This window comes from Helianthus annuus, chromosome 6 (genome assembly GCF_002127325.2).
Source record: "Helianthus annuus cultivar XRQ/B chromosome 6, HanXRQr2.0-SUNRISE, whole genome shotgun sequence".
Taxonomy (NCBI): domain Eukaryota; kingdom Viridiplantae; phylum Streptophyta; class Magnoliopsida; order Asterales; family Asteraceae; genus Helianthus; species Helianthus annuus.
The window spans coordinates 33,004,111-33,027,669 of record NC_035438.2 but is presented as its reverse complement, the minus strand read 5'-3'; the positions used below and the strand labels follow the sequence as shown (position 1 = coordinate 33,027,669).

Below are 23,559 nucleotides of genomic sequence, written 5' to 3'. Positions count from 1 at the left end.
GTGTGCTAGGTTCGCTTATATGGTCATATGATAGGAGGTCCGCTTATTTGGACATCTAGAGAAGAGGTCCGCTTATATGACATGATGTAGGTCCGCTTATATGGACATGTCCATATAAGCGAACCCACCAAGTCTATATATAGGGGACACATAAGCGAATCTAAGGAGAGAAGGTGATGGTTTTGTAAGGTACGACGAAGCCCTGCCATTTTGTCTCCAGAGCTTGTAATTTGTCAGCAAATCAATAAACGAGACGTTAAATAGTGAAATCAAGCTACACGAAGACCGAATCAATGAATTCCGCCTCTGATTCTGTCTAAGCACTCTTCCGATCGACTCATCAGGTCGTATAACGATCCTACAAGTGGTATCAGAGCTCAGGAGGAAGAGTTCTTACCGTTTAGCTCGATTTTCACTCAAAATTCTGATTTCTACACCTTCTTTCATTAGTTCAGGGAGTTTTACCGGTTAAAATTGGATCAAAATCTCACAGGTTGTGTGTTACTGGACATAGACAAACCCTTGAAAGTTTCAGACAAAATTATGGACTAAAAATGGATCAAAACAGCTTCGAACTCAGGTCCGCTTATTCGGACACCTGATAGGTTCGCTTTTGTGTCAAGTCCGAATATGGGAACCTGTTAGGTTCGCTTATTTGAACATGTACGAATATGGGAACCTGTTAGGTTCGCTTATACGGACATAGTAGGTCCGCTTATGTGTCAGGTCAGCTTATTCGGACACTGAGTAGGTCAGCTTATTCGGACATTGAGTAGGTCAGCTTATTCGGACATTGAGTAGGTCAGCTTATTCGGACATTGAGTAGGTCAGCTTATTCGGACGTTGAGTAGGTCAGCTTATTCGGACGTTGAGTAGGTTAGCTTATTCGGACGTTGAGTAGGTCAGCTTATTCGGACGTTGAGTAGGTTAGCTTATTCGGTCCAATAGGAGATTCGCTTATTTGATCAAATAAGAGATCCGCTCGTTCGGTCAATCTATTGGTCCGCTTATTCATACCTTTTGCAGATTCGCTTATTAGTACAATAGGTGATTCGCTTATTTGGTTTCTTGTTGATCCGCTTTTCTGTCACATTGCTGTTTTTGTTTTTGTGAACAACAGAGATTTGTCGAGATTATTCGAACGATGGCAGAAATGTTTGATGAAGAAGAGAATAAGTTTGTTGAAAGTTTAAATAGATTTGGAAGGCATCGTACAAGTCTGTATGATCAAGATGATAAGAGGATTTGGATTCTTAGGCTTGAAAACTTTGCTTGTCAACAGAATGAAAGCTTGAAAGAGATGGAAAAAAGATTTGATTACTTGATGGACAAGTTAAAATCGTTTGGAATAAATTTGATGGATACTGAAAAGATATCAAAGTTGGAAGCTGCTTTATCTGCCGAATGGGATGATGTTCTAAAGAAATTAAAACAAAAGCCTAAATTCTCGAAATTACATCCATCTGATTTCATCAGTAAACTTCAAAAGCGTCATTACGAAAATTTTGAAAAGAAGAAAATATTGATGAATAAAATCAATGAGAATCTAGATAAACTGAATCTGGGAAATCTGGATAAAATCAATTTGGATGTAATTACTGAGATTAATAAAAGAATTTGTATATGTTTTGGTGCAAAACAAAACATGAAGTATGATTATAAAAGAGGATGTTATATTGATGAAAATTTAAAACCTCTTGACTTTGTTAAAATTGTTTGTGCAGGAACATACAAGGCAGAAATAAATGAAACGTCAATGAATGAAGAATCTGTGAAGAATGAAGTTTCAAATTCTGCATCGGTGTGCTCCAAATGTGACAGCTTCAAGACTGAGAATGACAAACTCTTGAAAAATGCGGAAAGTTTGACATCGGAAGTCAAGAAGTTGGAAGACGAGAAACAAACTGATATTAAACATATTCTTATATTTCAGGAAATGTGTGAGAAACTGAAGTTTGAAAATGACAAACTGTTAAGTAATTTGAACAGTTTGACATTTGAAAACAAGAAGTTGAAAGAAAAAGAAAAAGTTTTTTGAAGAGAAAATTAAGGATTTTGAAATTGAAAAAACAAGAAGTGAAAAAGATTTTCAAAATCAAATGAAAATTCTTGAAGATGGGAGAGATGTGTTTAGCAAAAACAACATTGAAAAACAGAAAATGATAAATTCCCATCTTCAGAAAATTATAAAATTGGAAAAAGAAGGTGAAAGTGCTAAAAAGAAAATCAAAGAGTTAGAAAAAGAGCTTGAAAGCAAACAGAAATCTTCAGAAGATTTGGATTTCTGGATAAAGCTTGAGAATAAGAATTTGAAAGCTAATGAAATGAAATTTCAGGAACAGATAAAAGCTTTGGAAAATGAAAAGTCTGTTCTTGAAAACGTGAAGAATGAGAATGAAAATTCAATCAAGTCTCATCTTGTTAGAATATCTCAACTTGAAAACGAAGCTGTGAATTCCAGGAGCAAGATTGATGAACTTGAGAAGAAATTGATAGGTTTTGTGACTAAATCAGACAGTTTGAATTTTCCCTGTCCAAAACCAATCAATTCTATTCCAATAAGTGACAATGTCACAAACTTTGACAATGTCAAAGTTGAAGGTTGCGATGAGAAATCTGATGATGAAAATGAAAAATTAGAAAAACAAAAATTGTTTTTAAAATTAAAAGAAAAATTTCAGAAAACTGTTCTACAATCGACTGAAAAAGGTGAATGTTCTAAACAAAGACCTTTGAAGAAGAAAGTGGAACAGAAACAAAAAGATAATAAAAGTTCATCAGATCGATCATCCAATCGCAATGAAAAATTACAAAAAAGTAAAAAATGAAAACTCAAAAATGGTTGGTAATAAGTGGTGCAGGACGGACCACAGTGCTCAAAAGTCAAATCCAGCTAAGAAGAGGAGAAACGACTATCACAAGGCCAAACAGTGTTATGACTTGAATGTTTGGTACGAAGGTGATAACTGGTACGATAACAGGATGTGTTACAGATGCGGTTATCAAGGACACATTGTTGTTAACTGCCAGAGTCGGTATTATGAGACCAGAAGATGCTTTAACTGCAACATCAAAGGTCACATTGCCAGGGATTGCCCAAGGAGATCGAATGACAGATTGAGGGCTAAGTCTCAGAAATTGGCAAAGATTCCAGTCTAAGTCAAGCCCCATGAACAGAAGGTTCTGAAACCTAAAGTTCAAGAACAGAAAATTCAAGAAAAGAAAGTTAAACTTTCACAGGGGCAGAAAGACAGACTGAGGAAAAAGAGAAAGAAGGCAAGAGAATATCTCGAGAAGATATTGTCCTCGGGTTCACCGGATAGATTGAATAAGAGTTCTGATGAATCAACTCCCTCGGCTGCAAAGTCAAGCAAGATGAATTCATCAGATACAAATCTGAGGACGAAAGAGGAAAAGAGGAAGAAGAAAATGGTCGGCGATGAATCTGACAGGTCAAAGTCAGACAAGCCACCTGCATGCAATGATTCTGGTTCGTCAAAGCCAGAGGAGCCATTGGTTGAGGTAAAAAAGGAGAATTCAGATTTAACAATGGATGAAGCAAATTTTCCACCATTGTTGAATAAGAATTCGAAATCACCCAAGGACCGTCAGGCTTGGGTGAATCTGTTTAAATAGAAAAACCTGACTTGCCGGAGTTCCCAGGTTGGTAAGCGTGGAACATGAATCGGCATATTTCTTGAAAAATTTCACTTTGGTGATTTTTCGCCTCAAATGTGGTAAATCAGGGACATTAAGTTGTACTTGATTTTCTACAAATGTTGTTTGGGTTTTGAAACTGAAATTGTAAAATCTAGTATGTGTATGAAGAAAACATGATGATGAAGATAACTTCGAACCTACAAATGGTTGGTAAACAAACTAATTTTTCCGGAAAAACCATTTTGATTGAAACAAACTTAAGTGTTTTGAAATCACAATGGGAAAATAGTTTGTTGTGAGGGGGAGTTCTGATTGTTTTGCACAAGAATGGTGAATTGAGGAAATTCACATAATGTTGTCATATTTCTTGTATAGTTTGTTTTCAATTTTTTCCTCAGAAAATCAAAATTGAAACATATTTTGATTTTAGGGGGAGTAACAAAATTTTGAAAAATTTAAAAAAATTGAAAAATGAAAATGAGTTTTTGTTGCAAAAAGAGGAGATGATAGTACATCGGTGGACGATCACAGCATGCTAGAGATTTGTAAAGTCAAAAATGTTTTTAAACAAGTCTTACTAATGATGTGTCAGTAGACTTCACACAGTTAGTAAATTGTATTCGAGATATAAACCTAAATTCAAAATTACTTATTTTGTGGGGAACACTACTTGGATATATAGGTAACCCCTGAAATCTCGTTTGAAAGGTTTCTTTTTCTGATATACTAGGTTTTTATACTCAATGATGTCTGGGGTATTATTCCGGGACTTCTGCTGAATGGAAATTCTGACCTAGTCCTTTGATAATACTTTCTTCATATGCTTGAAACATAGCATAAAGCCCTCAGCTGATTAGACAATAAAATTGATAATCAGTTGTTGTAGCTAAAAGATCTCCTAAAGGGGACATACCGCAAAGTCGAAACTGATATCTCTCTGCGCATACGGAAGTATCGACCTGAGATCCCTCAGTTCTCGCATATCCCCTAATTTATATACAGATATCATTCGTAGTATACTTACCTGTAAATCTGAATATTGAGATCTGGATATGGGAGTATATTCAAGAGGTGGGACACGCAAATAAGTCTAAGTTCTAAAACATTAAATACGTATCTTGAATCAATTGAAAATTTGTGTAGAGGTTTAAGTGGACAACAATACTGACAATCAGAAGTAAATTTGTTTTAACATTTGCTGGCTAATCAAGATCAACGGTGTTTGTGGTATGTCTAAAAATCCGATATGATCCTCTTGCACAATCTCTCAAAAATAGTGTTTATTTGTTGTTTGTTTCAGTTTTTCATCACTACAAAAAGATTTTTGACAACTGAGTGTGAAGAGCTGATTTTCGACATTTCAAGTGCTAAACATGTTGAACTTATGGTTTGGGAGAGAGTGTGTGAAAATGTGAAGATTTTGAAATGTCCTAATGGTTTATTAACTTGACATTTAAGTTGAATGTTAACCTACAATTTGATCTTCATAGTTTTCTTAAATGTTAAATCAGAAATTGTTCTTATTAGTGGTTGAGATTTGTGTAGGTGTTTAAGCTGAATTGAGAAAAAGCCAGGATATAAGTTCAATGGTGATAACAAATTCCAGACAGCGATCCCAGCTTGATGATAGGGGGAGTCTGACGAGAGTTAGAGCCAGAGAAAGATCCAGGCACATGATTCCAGGAAGAAGTTCCTGAAAAAGACATGATTCCAGGAGAAATTCCTGAAGAAGACCAATCAGGATTGAAGAGCCCTAGAGATTGTTCAAGACTAAAGAAGTACAGACATGAAGTTGCCAAAGACTTGATGAACGACTCCATCAACATCTGAGGGGGAGTCTGTTGGTGCATTTCATCTGTTGATTTCGTCTTGGATCAAGTCTTTGTCTTAGAATGTTATTTTAGGATTAATTGTACGAGAAATCAGGAAATTGTATGTGTTTAGTGTGCTAGGTTCGCTTATATGGTCATATGATAGGAGGTCCGCTTATTTGGACATCTAGAGAAGAGGTCCGCTTATATGACATGATGTAGGTCCGCTTATATGGACATGTCCATATAAGCGAACCCACCAAGTCTATATATAGGGGACACATAAGCGAATCTAAGGAGAGAAGGTGATGGTCTTGTAAGGTACGGCGAAGCCCTGCCATTTTGTCTCCAGAGCTTGTAATTTGTCAGCAAATCAATAAACGAGATGTTAAATAGTGAAATCAAGCTACACGAAGACCGAATCAATGAATTCCGCCTCTGATTCTGTCTAAGCACTCTTCCGATCGACTCATCAGTAGTAGTCAGTAGCATATAGGTTCAACTCTTTGTTTTCTGTCGGCAAGTTTCTTAAAATTTTATTCGATAACGTCATTCATTCAAAAGGTAAAAGGTTTGTTTGTGATTGATTCAAGTGGTTCAGATTTTGAATCAGATCAATCCTACAAGTGGTTAATCAAGGTCATTAAATTGAACTTGAGTTAACTACATGATTTGATCCTCTGAATCTACAAATAATTGGTAAACAAACTAAGTTTTCCGGAAAAACCATTCTGATTAAAACAAACTTGAGTGTTTTGAAATCATAATGGGAAAATAGTTTGTTGTGAGGGGGAGTTCTGATTGTTTACGCCATGTGGATGGAGAATTGATGCGATTCTCATCAAGTTGTCAAATTTGTACAGTTTGTTTCAAATTTTACCAGAAAATCAAAATTGAAACATATTTTGATTTTAGGGGGAGAAAAATTAAAAAAAAAATAGAAAATTTGAAAATGTCAAAAACATTGAAAAATTTAAAAATGAGTTTTTGGTGCGAATAAGAGGAAATGATAGTATATCAGCTAGACTGGCACAGTACGCTAAAGATTTGTAATGTATAAATGCAATTAAGCAGTCTCGCTAAAGATGTGTCGGTAGGTTTTCACAGAATTAGTAGATCAGTTTGGGATATAAACATAAATTTCACTTGCGTCTACGTGGGGAACACCTCCAAGATATATAGGTAACCCCTGAAATCCTGTTTGAAGGGTCCCGTATTCTGAGATACTAGGTCTTTATGCTCAGTGATATCTGGGGTATTATCCCGGGACTTCTGCTGTATGGAAGTACTGACCTAGTCCCCGGATAATATTTTCTGCAAAAAGCTTTGAAATACAAGCTCGCCCTCAGCAATCTGATTAAACAATAAAATTGATAATCTTTGCTGTTGTAATAAAAGATCCTCTAAAGGGGACCCACCTAAAGTCGAAGCCGTCATCTCTCTGCGTATACGGAAGTATCGACCTGAGCTCTCACGGCCCTCGCACATAACCCTTTTACAGATAACAGCTGTGGTATACTCACCTGTAAGACTGAATACTGGGGTCTGGATACGGGAGTATATACTGAGGTGGGACACATGTAGATGTTTAAGTTCTAAAACACTAAATCTGTATCCCGAACGAGTTGAACATTTTGTGAGAATTTAAGTGGATCAGAATATTGACAATCAACGCGAACTGTTTAAATGCTTAAAATGAAATAACAGCTTAACGGTGCTAGTGTCTAGTCAGCAGCTGATATGATCCTCTTGCACGAACTCACAAAAATATGTTTGTATATATTTCATTTTTGCATTTTAATTGATGTTATTGCATTTGTGTCATATTTGAAAAATCCAAAAAGATTTTCCACAACTGATGTTGGAGAGCTGAAATTCAAAATCTCAAAGGCTAAACAAGATGAACAGTTGGTTTGGTTAAAGTGATTTGAAATGGTTAATCAGATTTTGGAAAGTTTAATAAATTGTTAAATGTGAAAAATTCTTGAATATTCTTTAATGATTAGTTGATTCATTAAGTAGAATCACAATTGTGTTTGTTTGTGATAGATTGTTTGAGTTGTGCAGGTTTCTGATCCTATTGCTAGAGAAAGCCAGGAGATACATCAGAACCTGAGAAGAAGTTTAAATTGATAAAGCCAGGAGTTGATTTCAATGGTGATAACGATTTCCAGACGGCGATCCCAGCATGATGATAGGGAGAGTCTGATGAAAGTTAGAGCCAGAGAAAGATCTGGGTACATAATTCCAGGAAGAGTTCCTGAAGAAGACCGATTAAGAGTGAAGAGCTGTTAATGTTTGAAGACTCTCACTGAAGATTCCGTCAACATTCAAGGGGGAGTCTGTTGGTGCAGTTGTCTGTCGACTACATCTTAGTTCGAGTCTTAGGCTAGGGCTGATTGTATAGTGAACGGAAATCGAGAAATCATGTTTTAGATAAGTCCGCTTATAGGTCATATTAGGAGGTCCGCTTATTAGTCATCATATAGGTTCGCTTATTTGTCAAGATGAGAGGTCCGCTTATATGGACATGTCCATATAAGCGAACCCATGTGCCTATATATAGGGTGTCATTCAAGCGGATCAGTAGTTAGTGTGTGCATGTAAAGGCGAAGCCCTGCCAGTTTGTCTCCGGAACTTGTATATTTGTCAGATAATCAATAAAAGAGACGTTAAGTAGTGAAATCAAGCTGAACAAAGACTAAATCAATGAATTCCGCCTCTGATTTAGTCTAAGCACTCTTCTGATCGACTCGTCAGGTCGTCAAACGTTCCTACAGGATATAATCGACAATTTTAATTCATGAATCTACAAACTAATTCTAGTATACGAAAAAACTTAAAAGAAACTATGAATCACCTTCAATGAGGAGCCTTTTGGGTGAACCAAGAAATCCTTCCTGGCGCGCACTATAACCCGAGTCCTAGCGCTGTAAGACCACGGTCACAGGCTCTAATCATCTTCATCGGAAACACGATGAGATCGCCATAGATGAAAAGACAGATATTTAGGGGTTGGAATGTTTTCGAAATCAGAAACACGATGTATCAAACAATATGTGTTTCATCGGAGATCAGATGCGGCGAGTATCCTTTGATCAATATTAGTTTAAATCTGCAAAGTTGATAAGGGCAGTTATTAGGGTTTATGATTGTGAGAGGGATAAATGGTAAGGGGAGAATAAAAACAAACCTTGAACCAGACGAATGATCGATGGACTGGATCTGATGATGTTATTTGCAGTTAGGGTTTCAGAAAGAGCAGAGGGAAAAGGATTGAATGTCGTATGAGAGAAGATGAAGAATGGTGAAACAAAAGGCCCGAGTTGTTGTTTATATTTTGAAATTTGAAGTTTTGAAAGTGGAGCTATATTTTGAAATTCGAAACTGGAGCCATATTTTGAAATTATATATTATATTATTTAGATTTATAGATGATCCAGATCCGGACGACCCGAATGACCCGGTTTGAACCCGGCCTGATGACGTCTAGCTTGGTGGCCCAGCATGCATTTGTTTGGCATTATTTTTGGTTATTATTATCTTGGCCTTATTTTTGTTTATTATTATGTTTCCAGTATTTGAATAAGGAATTATATTCCATTATAATTTCCTTCCAAGTTTCATGCCTATCTTTTAGATAGGAGCATTATTTAAACAAACGTTGGTATTGTTTTAGAGGCAGTTTTTGAATTGATTAATAAAAGTATTTGGGGTTTTCGGCACGAAACCTTGTTATTACGTTACCGGACTTTGGTGACGGGTTTATTTTTCTGTACGCTTCCGTATCATTTGGCATCAGAGCCATGACGGATGACTGGAGGAATAATCGTGATTTTCATCGTCGATTCGCCGCACGAGGCAACGGAGATTTTCACGATCCAGATCCGAGAGACGCGGAGTTAGAGAGGTTGCAGCGTAGGGTCCGGGAGTTGGAACTACGTTACGAACCAACAATTGATCACAACCGTTACCAGCAGCCGCCGGAACCCAACGCCCCACGTTACGATGATGAACGGACTGAATCGGACCTCCAGTATGAATTCGACGATTTCCGTAATCCGTTTGGGGGCCGTCCACAGCGGCGCCGTTCACCGCCACCGGTGGATCACCTAAAGTCCTTGGGAATACGAGTCGAAGTTCCGGAGTTTGAAGGGGTGCTACATCCCGACGAGTTTATTGAGTGGATCCACACCGTTGAACGGGTGTTCGAATTGCGTGACATTCCGGAAAACTTGAAGGTTAAACTGGTCGCAGTCAAGCTTCGGAAACACGCATCGATCTGGTGGGAACACGTCCGAAAAAAGAGACAGTCCGAGGGGAAGCCAAAGGTCGAATCGTGGGAAAAGATGAAAAAGTTGCTGCGTTCGAAGTTTCTTCCGTCCAATCATCGCCAAGATTCTCACCTCGATTATCACAATTGTAAACAAGGTACCTTATCCGTTGAGCAATTTATTTTGGAATTCGAAAAGTTACGTATGCGTTGTGGGGTGGATGAGGAGGAGGAACAAGTTATTGCTCGGTTTTTGGGAGGGTTAAGATCGGATATTGCGGATGTCGTTAACCTACAACCCTATTGGTCCTTCGATGACGTTTGCCTTCTAGCCCACAAGGTTGAAAAGCAATTACGGCCAAAGCCCAAACCAACCGCCCCTAACCCTCGGCCCACTCCTTTTAACCGTAACACCAACACCACGAGCCAATCGGGCCGTCCGGGCCCAATCAAAGCCGACGGCCCATTAAACCCGACAACCACCGCACCTACACCCGCAGCCCAGCCCAACACCACCCCTACGTCCCCTTCAGTTCAGCGATGTTACAAGTGTCACGGCATTGGCCACTTACGTCGTGAATGCCCAAACCGACACGTCGTTGCACTCACCGAAGAAACCATTCCCTTGTACGATACGGACGACGAAACCCACAGCGAACCGTCCGAGACCTTGTTTCCGGATCGCGGCGAGGCCCTAATAGCCCAACGGGTTCTCACCGCGTCATCAACCAAACCCGAAGATGAAACCGCGTGGCTTCGAAACAACATTTTCCGCAAATGTACGTCTAAGGGTAAGGTTTGTGTTATGATAATTGACGGGGGTAGCTGCGAGAACATGGTTTCCACGCTTATGGTCGAAAAACTGGCTCTCCAAAAACAGGACCATCCGGAACCATATCAGATTTCTTGGCTCAAAAAGGGGAACATCGTTAAAGTTACACATCGATGCTTGGTGCCGTTTTCCATCGGAAATAAATATGTGGACGAGGTATGGTGCGAGGTCATTCCCATGGACGCGTGCCATATCCTTTTGGGACGTCCGTGGCAGTTTGATCGACGGACACGACACGACGGGTTCAGGAACACGTATTCGTTTAAAAAAGACGGCGTCAATATTACTTTGGCACCCATGGATCCACGCGAGTCACAACCCACGGCCATGTTGGTTTCGCGATCCGAATTTTTGGATTTTTCACGCGCAACTGGCTCCACCCTCATTCTCGGCCTAGTGGTTTGCGAGGCTAACCCCACCGTCGACCAACCACCGCCGGAAGTTATTCCTCTTTTGACCGAATTCGGCGATGTTTTTCCGGACGACATCCCGAAAGGACTACCCTTGGTGCGCGATATCCAACATTGTATCGATTTTTTACCCGGGGCTAGCATTCCAAACAAACCCGCCTACCGAATGAATCCTACGGAATTTGCGGAATTACAGGCCCAAGTTAGCGAGTTGTTGGATAAGGGTTTCATCCGGGAGAGCATGAGCCCCTGTGCCGTACCCGCTCTTCTTGTGCCAAAACCGAACGGTTCCTACCGTATGTGCATTGACAGCCGGGCCGTCAACCGGATCACAGTTAAATATCGTTTCCCGATTCCACGTTTCGAAGACTTGTTGGATCAACTTTGTGGGGCCACAATTTTTTCGAAAATCGACTTACGTAGCGGGTACCACCAGATTCGCATGCGACCCGGGGATGAGTGGAAGACCGCGTTTAAAACGAGGGATGGCCTTTACGAGTGGATGGTAATGTCGTTTGGACTCTCAAACGCGCCGAGCACGTTTATGCGCCTCATGAATCATGTTTTTCGGGAGCTCATCGGTAAGTGTGTCGTCGTTTACTTCGATGACATATTGATCTTTAGCAGCTCGATTCCGCAACACCTTACTCATTTGCGCTCGGTTTTTGAAATCCTACGAGCACAGCGCCTTTTTGCTAATCGCACAAAGTGCCAATTTTTACAACACGAAGTTATTTTTCTTGGCTACCTCGTTTCGGGCTCAGGTATACGCATGGATTCTTCTAAAGTTGAAGCAATTACTAATTGGCCCACTCCAACGTCACTTCATGACATTCGGAGTTTTCATGGGCTTGCTTCTTTTTACCGCAGGTTTATTCGGAATTTCAGTTCCGTCGTCGGCCCGATCACTGATTGCTTGAAATCCTCTAAATTCGTGTGGACTCCCGCAGCGCAACGGGCCTTCGAGTTTTTAAAACGGGCTGTAACCGAGGCCCCGGTTCTTGCACTGCCAAACTTTGATGTCGTTTTTTCCGTAGAATGTGACGCTTCGGGCACGGGTATCGGTGGTGTATTGTCTCAAAATAACAGGCCCGTGGCTTTCTTTAGCGAGAAATTGAATGATTGTCGACGACGTTACAGCACGTACGACAAGGAATTTTACGCAATCGTCCGTTCTCTCGAACACTGGCGCCATTACTTGCTTCCAAACGAATTTGTCCTTTTTTCCGATCACCAGGCACTACGTTATCTACATGGCCAGTCAAAGTTGAACCCCCGACACGCCAAGTGGGTCGAATTTCTTCAGGATTTCTCGTTCGTGATAAAACATCGTGCGGGTCATGCAAATGCCGCAGCCGACGCGTTAAGTCGTCGGCCTTGCCTCGCCATCACCGTCCAAACACACATTGCGGGGTTAGATTCGATCAAGGACCTTTATGCATTGGATCGTGATTTTGCCGAGCCGTGGAAGAGGTGTAAAAGCGGCCAGAGTGCGGATTTTTTTCTTCGTGATGGGTTTTTATACAAGTCCAACCGGTTATGCGTTCCCGAGTCTTCTTACCGGCACGCCATCATTAACGAATACCACAAAGGCGCTCTCGCGGGTCATTTTGGACGTGACAAAACGGTTTCTTTGGTACGTGAAAGTTTTTTTTGGCCACGACTTGACGAAGACGTGGTGCGGGTTATTAGACGATGCCGTGTTTGTCACATTGCAAAAACCCATGGTACAAATCACGGCTTATACACTCCACTTCCAACTCCGTCCGCACCATGGGAAGACGTTAGCCTTGATTTCGTTTTGGGCCTCCCGCGAACTCAAAAACAAAAAGATTCGATCATGGTTGTTGTAGATCGGTTTTCTAAAATGGGGCATTTTATTCCGTGCACGAAGACGCTCGACGCTTCACAGGTAGCACGGTTGTATTTTCAGGAAATCGTTCGTTTGCATGGTATTCCAAAAACAATTACCTCGGACCGTGACGTTAAATTTGTAAGCCACTTTTGGCGAACCTTGTGGAAACGAATGGGATCTAAGCTTCAATTTAGTAGCTCTCACCACCCTCAAACGGACGGCCAAACGGAAGTAACTAACCGTAGTTTGGGAAATCTCCTACGAAGCTTAATCGAGAAAAACCCGAAGCAATGGGATTTGGTATTGCCGCAAGCAGAGTTCGCGTACAACCGTTCAAGTCATGGGTCGACAGGCCTCTCGCCATTTTTTGTGGTTTATGGCCGTAACCCCTTCACGCCGCTCGACCTTATTCCAGCCGGTCAAGCACCATCGTTCTCCACTGACGGGGAGGAGCGGGCTGTCCAGATTCAGGAGATGCATAAAAAGGTTCGAGATGAAATTGTCAAACATAATTTAGCTTATCAAACGCGTGCAAACAAACACCGGAAACGGGTGGTCTTTAAAGAAGGTGATCTGGTGTGGATACATTTGCGCAAAGAGAGGTTTCCAACTGGTCGCTATGGGAAACTGCAACCACGTGCAGATGGGCCTTTTCGAGTGCTAAAACGGATCAACGATAACGCGTACCAAATTGATCTTTCGGGACATTATAACGTTTCCGCGACATTTAATGTCGCCGACTTAACCGCGTACGAAGACTCTAGTGATGATGATGAGGACTCGAGGACGAGTCCTTTTCAAGTGGGGGAGAATGATCCAGATCCGGACGACCCGAATGACCCGGTTTGAACCCGGCCTGATGACGTCTAGCTTGGTGGCCCAGCATGCATTTGTTTGGCATTATTTTTTGTTATTATTATCTTGGCCTTATTTTTGTTTATTATTATGTTTCCAGTATTTGAATAAGGAATTATATTCCATTATAATTTCCTTCCAAGTTTCATGCCTATCTTTTAGATAGGAGCATTATTTAAACAAACGTTGGTATTGTTTTAGAGGCAGTTTTTGAATTGATTAATAAAAGTCTTTGGGGTTTTCGGCACGAAACCTTGTTATTACGTTACCGGACTTTGGTGACGGGTTTATTTTTCTGTACGCTTCCGTATCAATAGATTTATATATATATCGGATTTATGACATCAGCAAGAACTACGTGGCATAGCTGAATGGTTGACACGTAGGCATTTAATAGATATTATAGATTATTATTTTGTGCTTTTTGATTAAATATTATGTTTGTTTGATGTCATAAATTAATATGAGCACATGAGAATGAATATAGTTATCAACCACCGGGCAAGAGAGGGGTGTAAATATTGGTATTGGTGTGCGGCATACATTATTTAGGTATCAGTCAATAAGCATATGTTTAATATGTTCTTAGAGAATCGCTTTTTGCTATATATGATTATTTTTATCTGACCGCTTTATGTTCATAGTTACGAAAGTTTATGAATAGGTTGTTGGTTACAAAGTCACAGAATTAGTTATATAAAAGCTATCTTTTTTTAACGGCAAATTTAGATTACTAACGGACCACTGGAGTATTATCGTGCCACCAGCAGAACCACTCGATCATATCCACCTCCACTAGGCATAATGGCTATACACAAATTCAGAAGGAAACCCAATAAATATGGGAAAACTCCATTTGTGGGAATCTAACCCAGAACCTATTGATCACAAAATCTTATCCCACCTCTAATATGTCACTAGGCTATAAAGCGATGGGCTATATAAAAGCTATCTAAGAGAGTCTATCGTTGTTTCTTATGCAAAATAATAACTTATTGAAATTGCAAACTTTTAGTGGCAAAAATAACATAGGAAAAATGTTCTATTCCATTGAGACTTGTTTGACCATCTAACAGACTATACTCGAATAAAGCCTGACCATTTAAGTCCTTTCTCAAACAAAAACTAATATATTAGAACTTTCAATAAGAAATGATCAGGAAGAAATTATTATAAGGATTTAGGGTATACTCTAGTTTCATTGGTGTTAAAATTACATGGCAAGTTAACATGTATTTCAGACCACTCATCTTCATGTTAAGGGGTGTTAAAACATCCTTTTGTTAACATGTTAACTTAGGCAGAAAAGAAACAGAAATTAGTGTTATTTATTATCAATTTTTATTTTAGCTAACAAGTTAAAGAAATGGTATTATTATTATTTATTTTGTATTTAATATAAATTTTAATATTTAAATAATTAACAAATGGTGAGTGAAGTATAGTTAACACGGTAAAACTATTTCCTTAGGATGAGGTTAAGTAAAAAGGGAAAAATGACGATATAACGCTTAGATAGAATTAACAAGGATTTAGTTAATGCCGCATGGCCTAACAAATCAAAATCTTCATTTGAAAATTTTAATTTTTTCAGTCTTTTCCCATCCTCCTTAACCACCACTCTCTAGCTTCTCTCTAGAACCCCCACCACTAACCACCACGATGATTCCTATTCAAGAGCTCAAGAATGCCAACCAATATCCCACCCAGAATCTCAATCTAATTCCGATATGGACAACAAACACTTCCACACTCCTCTAAACCCCAACTCAATTGACACCATGGTTCCTCAACAACAAGAATAAAGTAACAGATCTGGCTAGCGACCGCCACCACTGTTCAGATCCATCACAGTGAGGAGGTGGTTTTAGAGACAAGAATTTCTTCAGATTAAAAGGATTATTATATGGTAGTCACAAGTCATAACTTGCTACTCACCTTCACAGTAAATCTGTAACACAAACAGAAGCATCAGGCACTCATAATATTGACAATTTAACCCGAAAAGATAATCAAAAGGTAATGTTCTCATACATAGCTTTACCATCGCTGGCCACCTTTACCACCGCGTCTTTGGTTTTCGGCAATTCGAGGCTTTAACTTCGGTGGTTGTTTTAGGTGATTCCGGTTGATGTTAAGTAAGTCTCACCACATGTTGTTTGATGATATCCCAATATTGGTCGGCCATTTGTGTTGCCAGTGGTTGTCGGTCGGAGGTTGTTGGTGGCCGGTTGGAACCAGTAGATCAAGGGTTTTCTGGTAGATCTAGGGTTTTCTAGTTGCTCAAAAGACGATGAGGGTTTCAGACCCTGTCATTCAACGACAAGTGGTTCTGGTTGGTAGGTGGTGGTTCACGGCAGGTTGTTGCGGCTAGTGGTTCACGGCAGGTTGAGAGGGGGGTGATAATGAGGTGGTGGTTGGTGGTGGAGGTGAGAGGGGTGAATGTTTTTTCTTATATTTGTATCAATAAATATATACATATATATTAATGATGGAAAAAGACTGAAATGCCCTTGTGTAAGGGGCACATGACCAGGTTTTGATAGAGAAAATGGATGACGTTTGAAGCGGGGAGTGAAATAGAGATAGCTTACATAGATCAGGGAGTAAAATAGCTATTTTTAAAGAATTAAAACAAAACCGTTAAAACGACCAAACCACAAAGAGTAAAACGGAAGTTTACTCTTTTTAAAATGTAGTTTAGTAAAATATCGGAGCTCTATGTCATTACTTTTTGGCGAATTGGAAATAAATAATCCCAACTCACTGTTATTGGCCAATAATAATCCCAACTCATTTAATCACCAATAATAATCCGAACTATTCACTTTTGTTTGTAAAATACACCCACGTTAAAAAAACACTAACTAGGTTAAAATATTGCTGATGTGGCTTAACATTTGTGGACTGACGTGGCTGGTTAACATCTTACCTGTGTATAAAATGATTATCAGCCTCATTTGCACACACAATCGCACTCTCCTTCAAAACCCTAATTCTACAAATTGAGCAAATTCAGTCGATTGTGTGTGCAAATGAGGCTGATAATCATTTTATACACAGGTAAGATGTTAACCAGCCACATCAATCCACACATGTTAAGCCACATCAGCAATATTTTAACCTAGTTAGTGTTTTTTTAACGTGGGAGTATTTTACAAACAAAAGTGAATAGTTCGGATTATTATTGGTGATTAAATGAGTTGAGATTATTATTGACCAATAACAATGAGTTGGAATTATTTATTTCCAATTTGCCTTACTTTTTTAAATGTAATAGGGATCAATAATTTATCTTCTTCTTATAAACATAATATAGCATGACTGATTTTACTAAGAAACATGTTCTATTTGTTTTTACTGCGACGATTCAAAATTTTAAAACCGAATATTATTTTAACAGTTATATTTATCAGAAGAGATATCAACAATTTTATAATTTGATGTAAAGAAATACTCTATTAACCATTGTTAGTTTAGGATTGAATACAAAGTATTCTAAAGATAAGAAGTCGTAAAAAGGGTATGAATTATCAAACGGACTTCGATTAACCTAATTCAAACGACATTGAAATTGTCTCATCGAACTCTACGATATGAGATTTTAGGTTTTCATTTCTGGATGTTTAGCTTGTAGATTTTAGATTTTTTTGGTTAGATCATTGTGTCTTTTTATTTATCATATATTGCGTCTTTTTTATATCTACGTGATTATGTCTTTTTGCGACTAATTGTGTCTTTTTTCCTCAAAATTGTGTTATATTTTGCGTTATATTTTGTCATTGTCCACTTCTTATTTTTATGAGATCGTGTAGAATAACCTTACTCATTAATTTGTTACCTAACATATTTATCACCTACAAACTTTTAGGTTGAAAACAAATACGATTAACAGTTATCACCCTTCAGTTTTTACAACTAAAACTAAAAATGTATAAAACTTGCAACATAAAAATCATAAATTAAATAATATCCGTCGTACCAACAGATATTTCACCAAAATTTTATAAATACTTGTTTCGTTTAAAAAGTTATATTGAAATTATACTGATTGTACTTGATGGCGTAGGATAAAAACTCAAAACTAGACCAGTTTCCATTAAATACAAGCTGATAACTGTATCTATATCTGTGTATAACCGTATGTGCAAACGAAATAGTGCGTGAGGAGTCTGTGAAATCCTTAAAATCCTGTGATAGATTCAATCATTCTGTGAGAGAATGGGTAGAGGAAGAGTAGAATTGAAGAGAATCGAGAACAAAATCAACCGACAAGTCACCTTCGCTAAACGCCGTAATGGACTGTTGAAGAAAGCTTACGAGCTTTCAGTTCTCTGCGACGCTGAAGTCGCGTTGATCATCTTCTCTAGCAGAGGAAAACTGTTTGAATTTTGCAGCAGCTCAAGGTATATATACATACATACATATATATACACTAATTGAAGCACATTTGTATGTGTATCGATTATCATTCTCAGATCTAGATGGATCTAGATGTTCAGTAGAGCGTTATGCTATTAAGTAATGATGAGCTGTTTTATGTATTTTGTTTTGTTTTCTAGATCTGCAAGCGGAAAGCTATGAAAAAGAAGTTTTTCTTTCTTGTTACTCTTACTTTCTCTCTCTATATGTTTTTATGTAAACGGATCGCTATTTTTGTTCTTGCTTTCTCTCTCTCTATATATATATTATATATATAAACGATTAGGCTATTGTAACAGGAGAGAGATCTGTTTGTTGATGAAAATTGTACAAAACTTCAAAAGGAAATTCTACTCATGGCTTTCAACTTGAGTTTTCATTTCATGACAGAATATATTTTCTCTCTCATCCTTTCGTATGTTTCTTTTTGTTTCGACTCGATTTGTAATAAATATTCAATTCAATTATCATGTTCAGATGATCAATCAAGTAGGTGAAGCATGAGATCTGGTTACTATCTTATTGTCTCTTACTTGAGAAATTCTTTCATACACGTTTCCAGCTCTAGCTAGGGTTTGCTTTTGTTACAGTAATTTATAATTTATTTATTATTTTTACTTATTTTTATATGTTCTAAAGGTTGATTTTCTGGGAGTTTTTATCATTAAACATATCATCTATGAAAATTAATGGATATATGGAGGTTGCTTGATGAACTGCTTTCAGCAATATATTATAAAACTCCTCAAACATTAAAGTTTATATATGCTAAGATGTAACATAAAGTTTTTTTTTTGGGTTAAGAAGGGTAGTTAGGACCACTTTTCGCTCATTATCGTCCCTTAATTATATGTTCCACACGTGTCTCCAGAGGCGCAGCTTTGTAGGGGCCGGGGGTGCCCAACACCCCGAACTTTTCGCTCAGTAATGTCCGGTATGGAGTTTTCGTATAGAATTTTTTAGGTATATACGTTTTCGATCCCCTGGTTTTTATAATTTTTTTATTTATATACGTTTTCGACCCCCCGGTCGGAAATCTCAAGTTTCGCCACTGCGTGTCTCGTTCTACCAGTGGCGGATCCAGAGTCGGATTCCACTGGGTTCCTTTTGGTAGTTTTTCACTAATTTTTATTATTTTTTCCCAAATCATACAAGGTTTACACTAATTTTTTCCATTTTCTTCGAATCGAATGGGTTCCTGGGAACCCATGGAACCATGCTAAATCCGCCCCTGCGTTCTACGCCTTTTATACGAAGAATTGGAGAAAAAAACAAGATTCGTGGAAATGTAGAGGGGATGATATATAAATCTTGTGTGTCGAAATTGAATAATTAGAGATACATCAAATATCAGGAGGTATACTTTATAAATTATCACTCGGGTCGTTGCAGAATGGCGCAGTTGATGTTGATCTGAGTTTCATTACCTTATATGATTGAATTCCAAATATTAACATTTACTTTAGTTGAAAAGCTTGAAATGATATATATTCCAATTGCTTTCAAGATTTGTAGCACACTAGCACTTCTTTTTGTCACAACTGTGATCATTAAACTTTATGTTCATTTACATGGTTAAAAAGTTGAAAGAAAAAATAGGTTACTGAATGCCTACAAACTTTATATGTGATACACTATTGATGTTCTGTATAATTTGAACTTTATCGTCGTTTCTTCTAGCAGCATGCTTAAAACACTCGAGAGGTATCAAAAATGCAACTATGAAGCGCCTGAGTCGAATCATACTGCAAGGGAGGCGCTGGTGAGTATCCTCTTTTCTATGAACTATTATATATATGCTTTTCATTCTAGCAGTACATTTTGATAATTTGGTATTGTGTAGGAGTGTCCTTTTCTTTGCAATTTTTTTTTAATAAAGCAGTTTTTTCCCTCAAAATCTACATGTATACAATAGAATGATACCATACTATGGACCCCGTAGTTTTTATTTTATTTTATATGTAATGTATGTAACAGGTTTTCTGACCGATCCCGGAGATTTTTGAACGCTGGCCCCGGAGATTTTTGAACTTACTTAGAGAAAATCAAATCTACACATGTTATATTTGAAAAACAAAGTGAAAGGCAAAAAACATGAGTATCAATTCTATTAAATACTTCTCTTTATTCTTTTAAAATGGTTATTGAAGAGTACATAACCTTTCCGGGGTCGTGAGTTTTATCGGTTAAAAAGCCAAATTTTAATTAGTTATGTGATCCGACCAGACCCGAATCAACCCAAAATTCGGATGTCGAGTTAGTGACATTCAACCATCAAAAAAAAAACCGACTCCCATGAAAAAAATTGTTGGGTCCGCCACTTACACTAACCCTATGAAAACAATGGAAATAAACATGAACCAATGATAGAAATCACTACAACATATGGAGCTTTTAGCAATTTCAAAACTGTTTATTTTTTACTAAAAGTTGTGGTAAAACTCCTTTTTAATAGTCCACACTATGAAATAGAGATGCTAACTAGCAAACCAAAGTCCATTCCTAGATTGGATATTAACATAACCGTCAAAAAAGGCCATGTCATAGATTGATATATTGAAACATTAAACATAGATATATAGTCTATTTATTGCAAAATTTCGTTGCAGTTAAAAAAGAGGAAGTTATATTATCTGAAAAAAGCATATAACTTGTCACTCAAATATGGACACCAAAAGGCTTCAATCCTTTGGTCTTTACATTGCTTCTTTGAGTAACTTTATAATCAATCTTATGATCCTTTGGTCTTTACATGACTTTTCTATAGAGTCAAGTGATGGTTCAAAGCAGCATGGACTAATTAAAGAACCAAGAATATAAGTAATTTAAAATTTTCCCAACTTATTTAAAAAATTGATACTTAAGTTTGAGAAAAAAAATTAATTTAAAGAGACGGAACATGACTTGAAGAACAAAGGATCCATGATCTAGTGTATGGTCCTTGCCCATTTGCCCACAACTGGTGTATTTATGTATAAGTAACTGTTGTTAAAAATGATATGAGCGAATGACATGTATTCGCAAATGTCTCGTTGTTTATTAGATTTTAGTGCTTATGCTGGAGGGTGTGGTATAAAGCATCTAGGGGCTTTATTACGCCACCTCAGCGCCACCTCATCGCCACGTCACACAGGGGGCTTTAAAGATCCCTCCTTTAACTTGCAGGGTGTAGTATAAAGCCCCCTTTACACTATAGCGCCCCCCTTTAAAGACCATCAACTTCGAAAATCTCAAAGTTTGCTCGTTAACGATGGTGCCCCGGGGCGCTATGGTGGCTGAGGTGGCGGGGTGGCATTAAGCCACACCCACCGGCCTTATGATGATTGAATCCAATTCACAAACCTTAATTTTTTTGAACAATAATATCCATTCTTGAGGACATTTACTTAATGTTCCTGTAAATTTGTTTCTATCTTGTTACGGGAATCATGTTATGATTTCGTTTCTCGTGTTCGTAGGAGCTAAGTAGTCAGCAGGAGTATATGAAACTTAAGGCGAAGTATGAAGCACTACAACGATCCCAAAGGTAACAAAAGTTAGGAAACATGTCAAAACTCAAAACGGAATATATATGTAATGCTATGGGTCATGTTGGTGACGTGAAGGCACTTTTTGTCTATTTTTAATAACGGGTAAATCAGATATGATTATGTAAGTTGAGTTATTTTCAAAGTAATGTTTAAATTTTATGCAAACTACTTAGCTAGGAGGTTTCGTGACGCTTTTAGAGTAAATTCCAAGTTTCAACCTATGTGACCTTTTCTGCTAAAGATAAAACACAACTCAAATTAACACACGTAACATTACTGAACGAAATCTGATTTGGGTGCATGCTATCAATACTAGGAATCTTCTGGGTGAGGATCTTGGCCCTTTAAACTGCAAGGAGCTTGAATCGCTAGAGAGGCAGCTCGACACATCTCTCAAGCATATCAGATCAGCGCGGGTATTTTTCACATTTTTATTGATCTATTCTTTAAAAAATAAAATCATTTTTTCTTTAATTAATGTTCCATACAAATGATATAGACGCAGCTCATGTTGGACACATTAACAGATCTCCAAAAGAAGGTACCAGAACAGCAACAAAATTTATATTTCAAGATCCAGTTTATATCTTTTCTTATGGTTATTCTAAATAGCTTTTTATATATTCTATAGGAGCATGCACTAAATGAAGCAAACAGCACACTGAAGCAAAGGGTATGTAATGTTTAGGCCCATTTTCTTTTGTTCGTGGGCCCTTGGCCCGAAAAATGAAAAACATGGGAAATGAGCATACATATTGTGGTTTCAATTATTTGTATACAACATAACATGTATAATTGTTTTGTAGTTGATAGAAGGAAATCAAATAAACTCACTCCACTGGTTTCAACACGCCGAGCAACAAGTCTGTTATGACAGACAACCTGCACCTCCACAACAAAGCGAAGAAACCTTCTTTCACCCGCTCGACTGTGGGCCCACGTTACACATAGGGTAAGCTTGACAAGATCCTAACGCTGGGAATACTTTGACCAAGTTAATAATGTTTTTAAGAATCTAAAGACAATAGATACATTTAGGTAGCCTTGATCAATGAAATTAATATCAAATGGTGTCAAATATTGCATGCAATATGGGCGGGTCTGGCGGGTTGTGAACGTGCCAAAACATATTCTGCGCTAATCTTGTGATTAAATTTTATAGGTACCAAATGGATCCATTAACAACGACAGAAGCAGGGCCGAGTATGAATAATTACATGCAAGGATGGTTGCCATGTTGAAAGGTAATAACACAATGTTGATGAGGTTGTGAGCATAAATTATAAAGATTCAAGGTGTGTTTAATCTTTATCGTAAGTGATTTGCGACAAACAAATATTGACAGATCTATATGTATATTTATAAAAACTGTTGTCTGTTTTGATGACAATTTCATGTTCTGCCAGTTTAAGAAACGGTTCAATTGTAACTTACTTTTAAAAGTCTTAAGTTTATAATTTTGTCTTGTATGATTTAAAATCATATGTTTGAATTATTGTACATATGCTTGAGTTACTTTAAAATAAAACAATTTTCAGTCAGATACGTTTCAAAAAAAAAAGAGTAAACTTTCGTTTTATTTCCTGTGGTTTGATCACTTTAACGGTTTTGCCCCAAACCTTTAAAAATAGCCATTTTCCTCCAATAGTTTGGTATGGTTTTTCCATTTTGATCCCCGCCTCTAACTCCATCCAAATTGTCTGTTTTTCCATTTTGCTCCCCACAGGACAAAATGGAAAAACCATAGCAAACTATTGGAGGAAAATGGCTATTTTTAAAGGTTTGGGGCAAAATCGTTAAAGTGACCAAACCACAGGGAGCAAAATGGAAGTTTACTAAAAAAAAAAGAACCTTTTCACTCAGACAGGAAACATATGAAACGTGTGAGCATCAAACTCATACATCATAAAT

The 23,559-nt window shown here is 37.9% G+C and overlaps 1 protein-coding gene across 4 annotated transcripts; it reads left to right on the top strand.

The window, feature by feature from the left end:
- The first annotated feature begins 17,740 nt into the window (after nucleotides 1-17,740).
- Nucleotides 17,741-23,105, top strand: LOC110865152 (agamous-like MADS-box protein MADS4). 4 transcript variants are annotated; one of them, XM_022114373.2, is made up of 8 exons: nucleotides 17,741-18,102; nucleotides 19,802-19,880; nucleotides 21,577-21,644; nucleotides 21,965-22,064; nucleotides 22,148-22,189; nucleotides 22,280-22,321; nucleotides 22,455-22,600; nucleotides 22,811-23,105. In XM_022114373.2, exons 1-8 carry the CDS (start codon nucleotides 17,918-17,920, stop codon nucleotides 22,887-22,889), a joined length of 741 nt encoding a protein of 246 aa, XP_021970065.1. In that variant the 5' UTR covers nucleotides 17,741-17,917; the 3' UTR covers nucleotides 22,890-23,105. The 4 variants fall into 4 exon arrangements, with proteins under 4 accessions (XP_021970065.1, XP_021970064.1, XP_021970067.1 ...); XM_022114372.2 differs by having other exon boundaries at nucleotides 19,799-19,880; XM_022114375.2 differs by lacking the exon at nucleotides 17,741-18,102 and adding an exon at nucleotides 18,441-18,533.
- The last annotated feature ends 454 nt before the right edge of the window (nucleotides 23,106-23,559 follow it).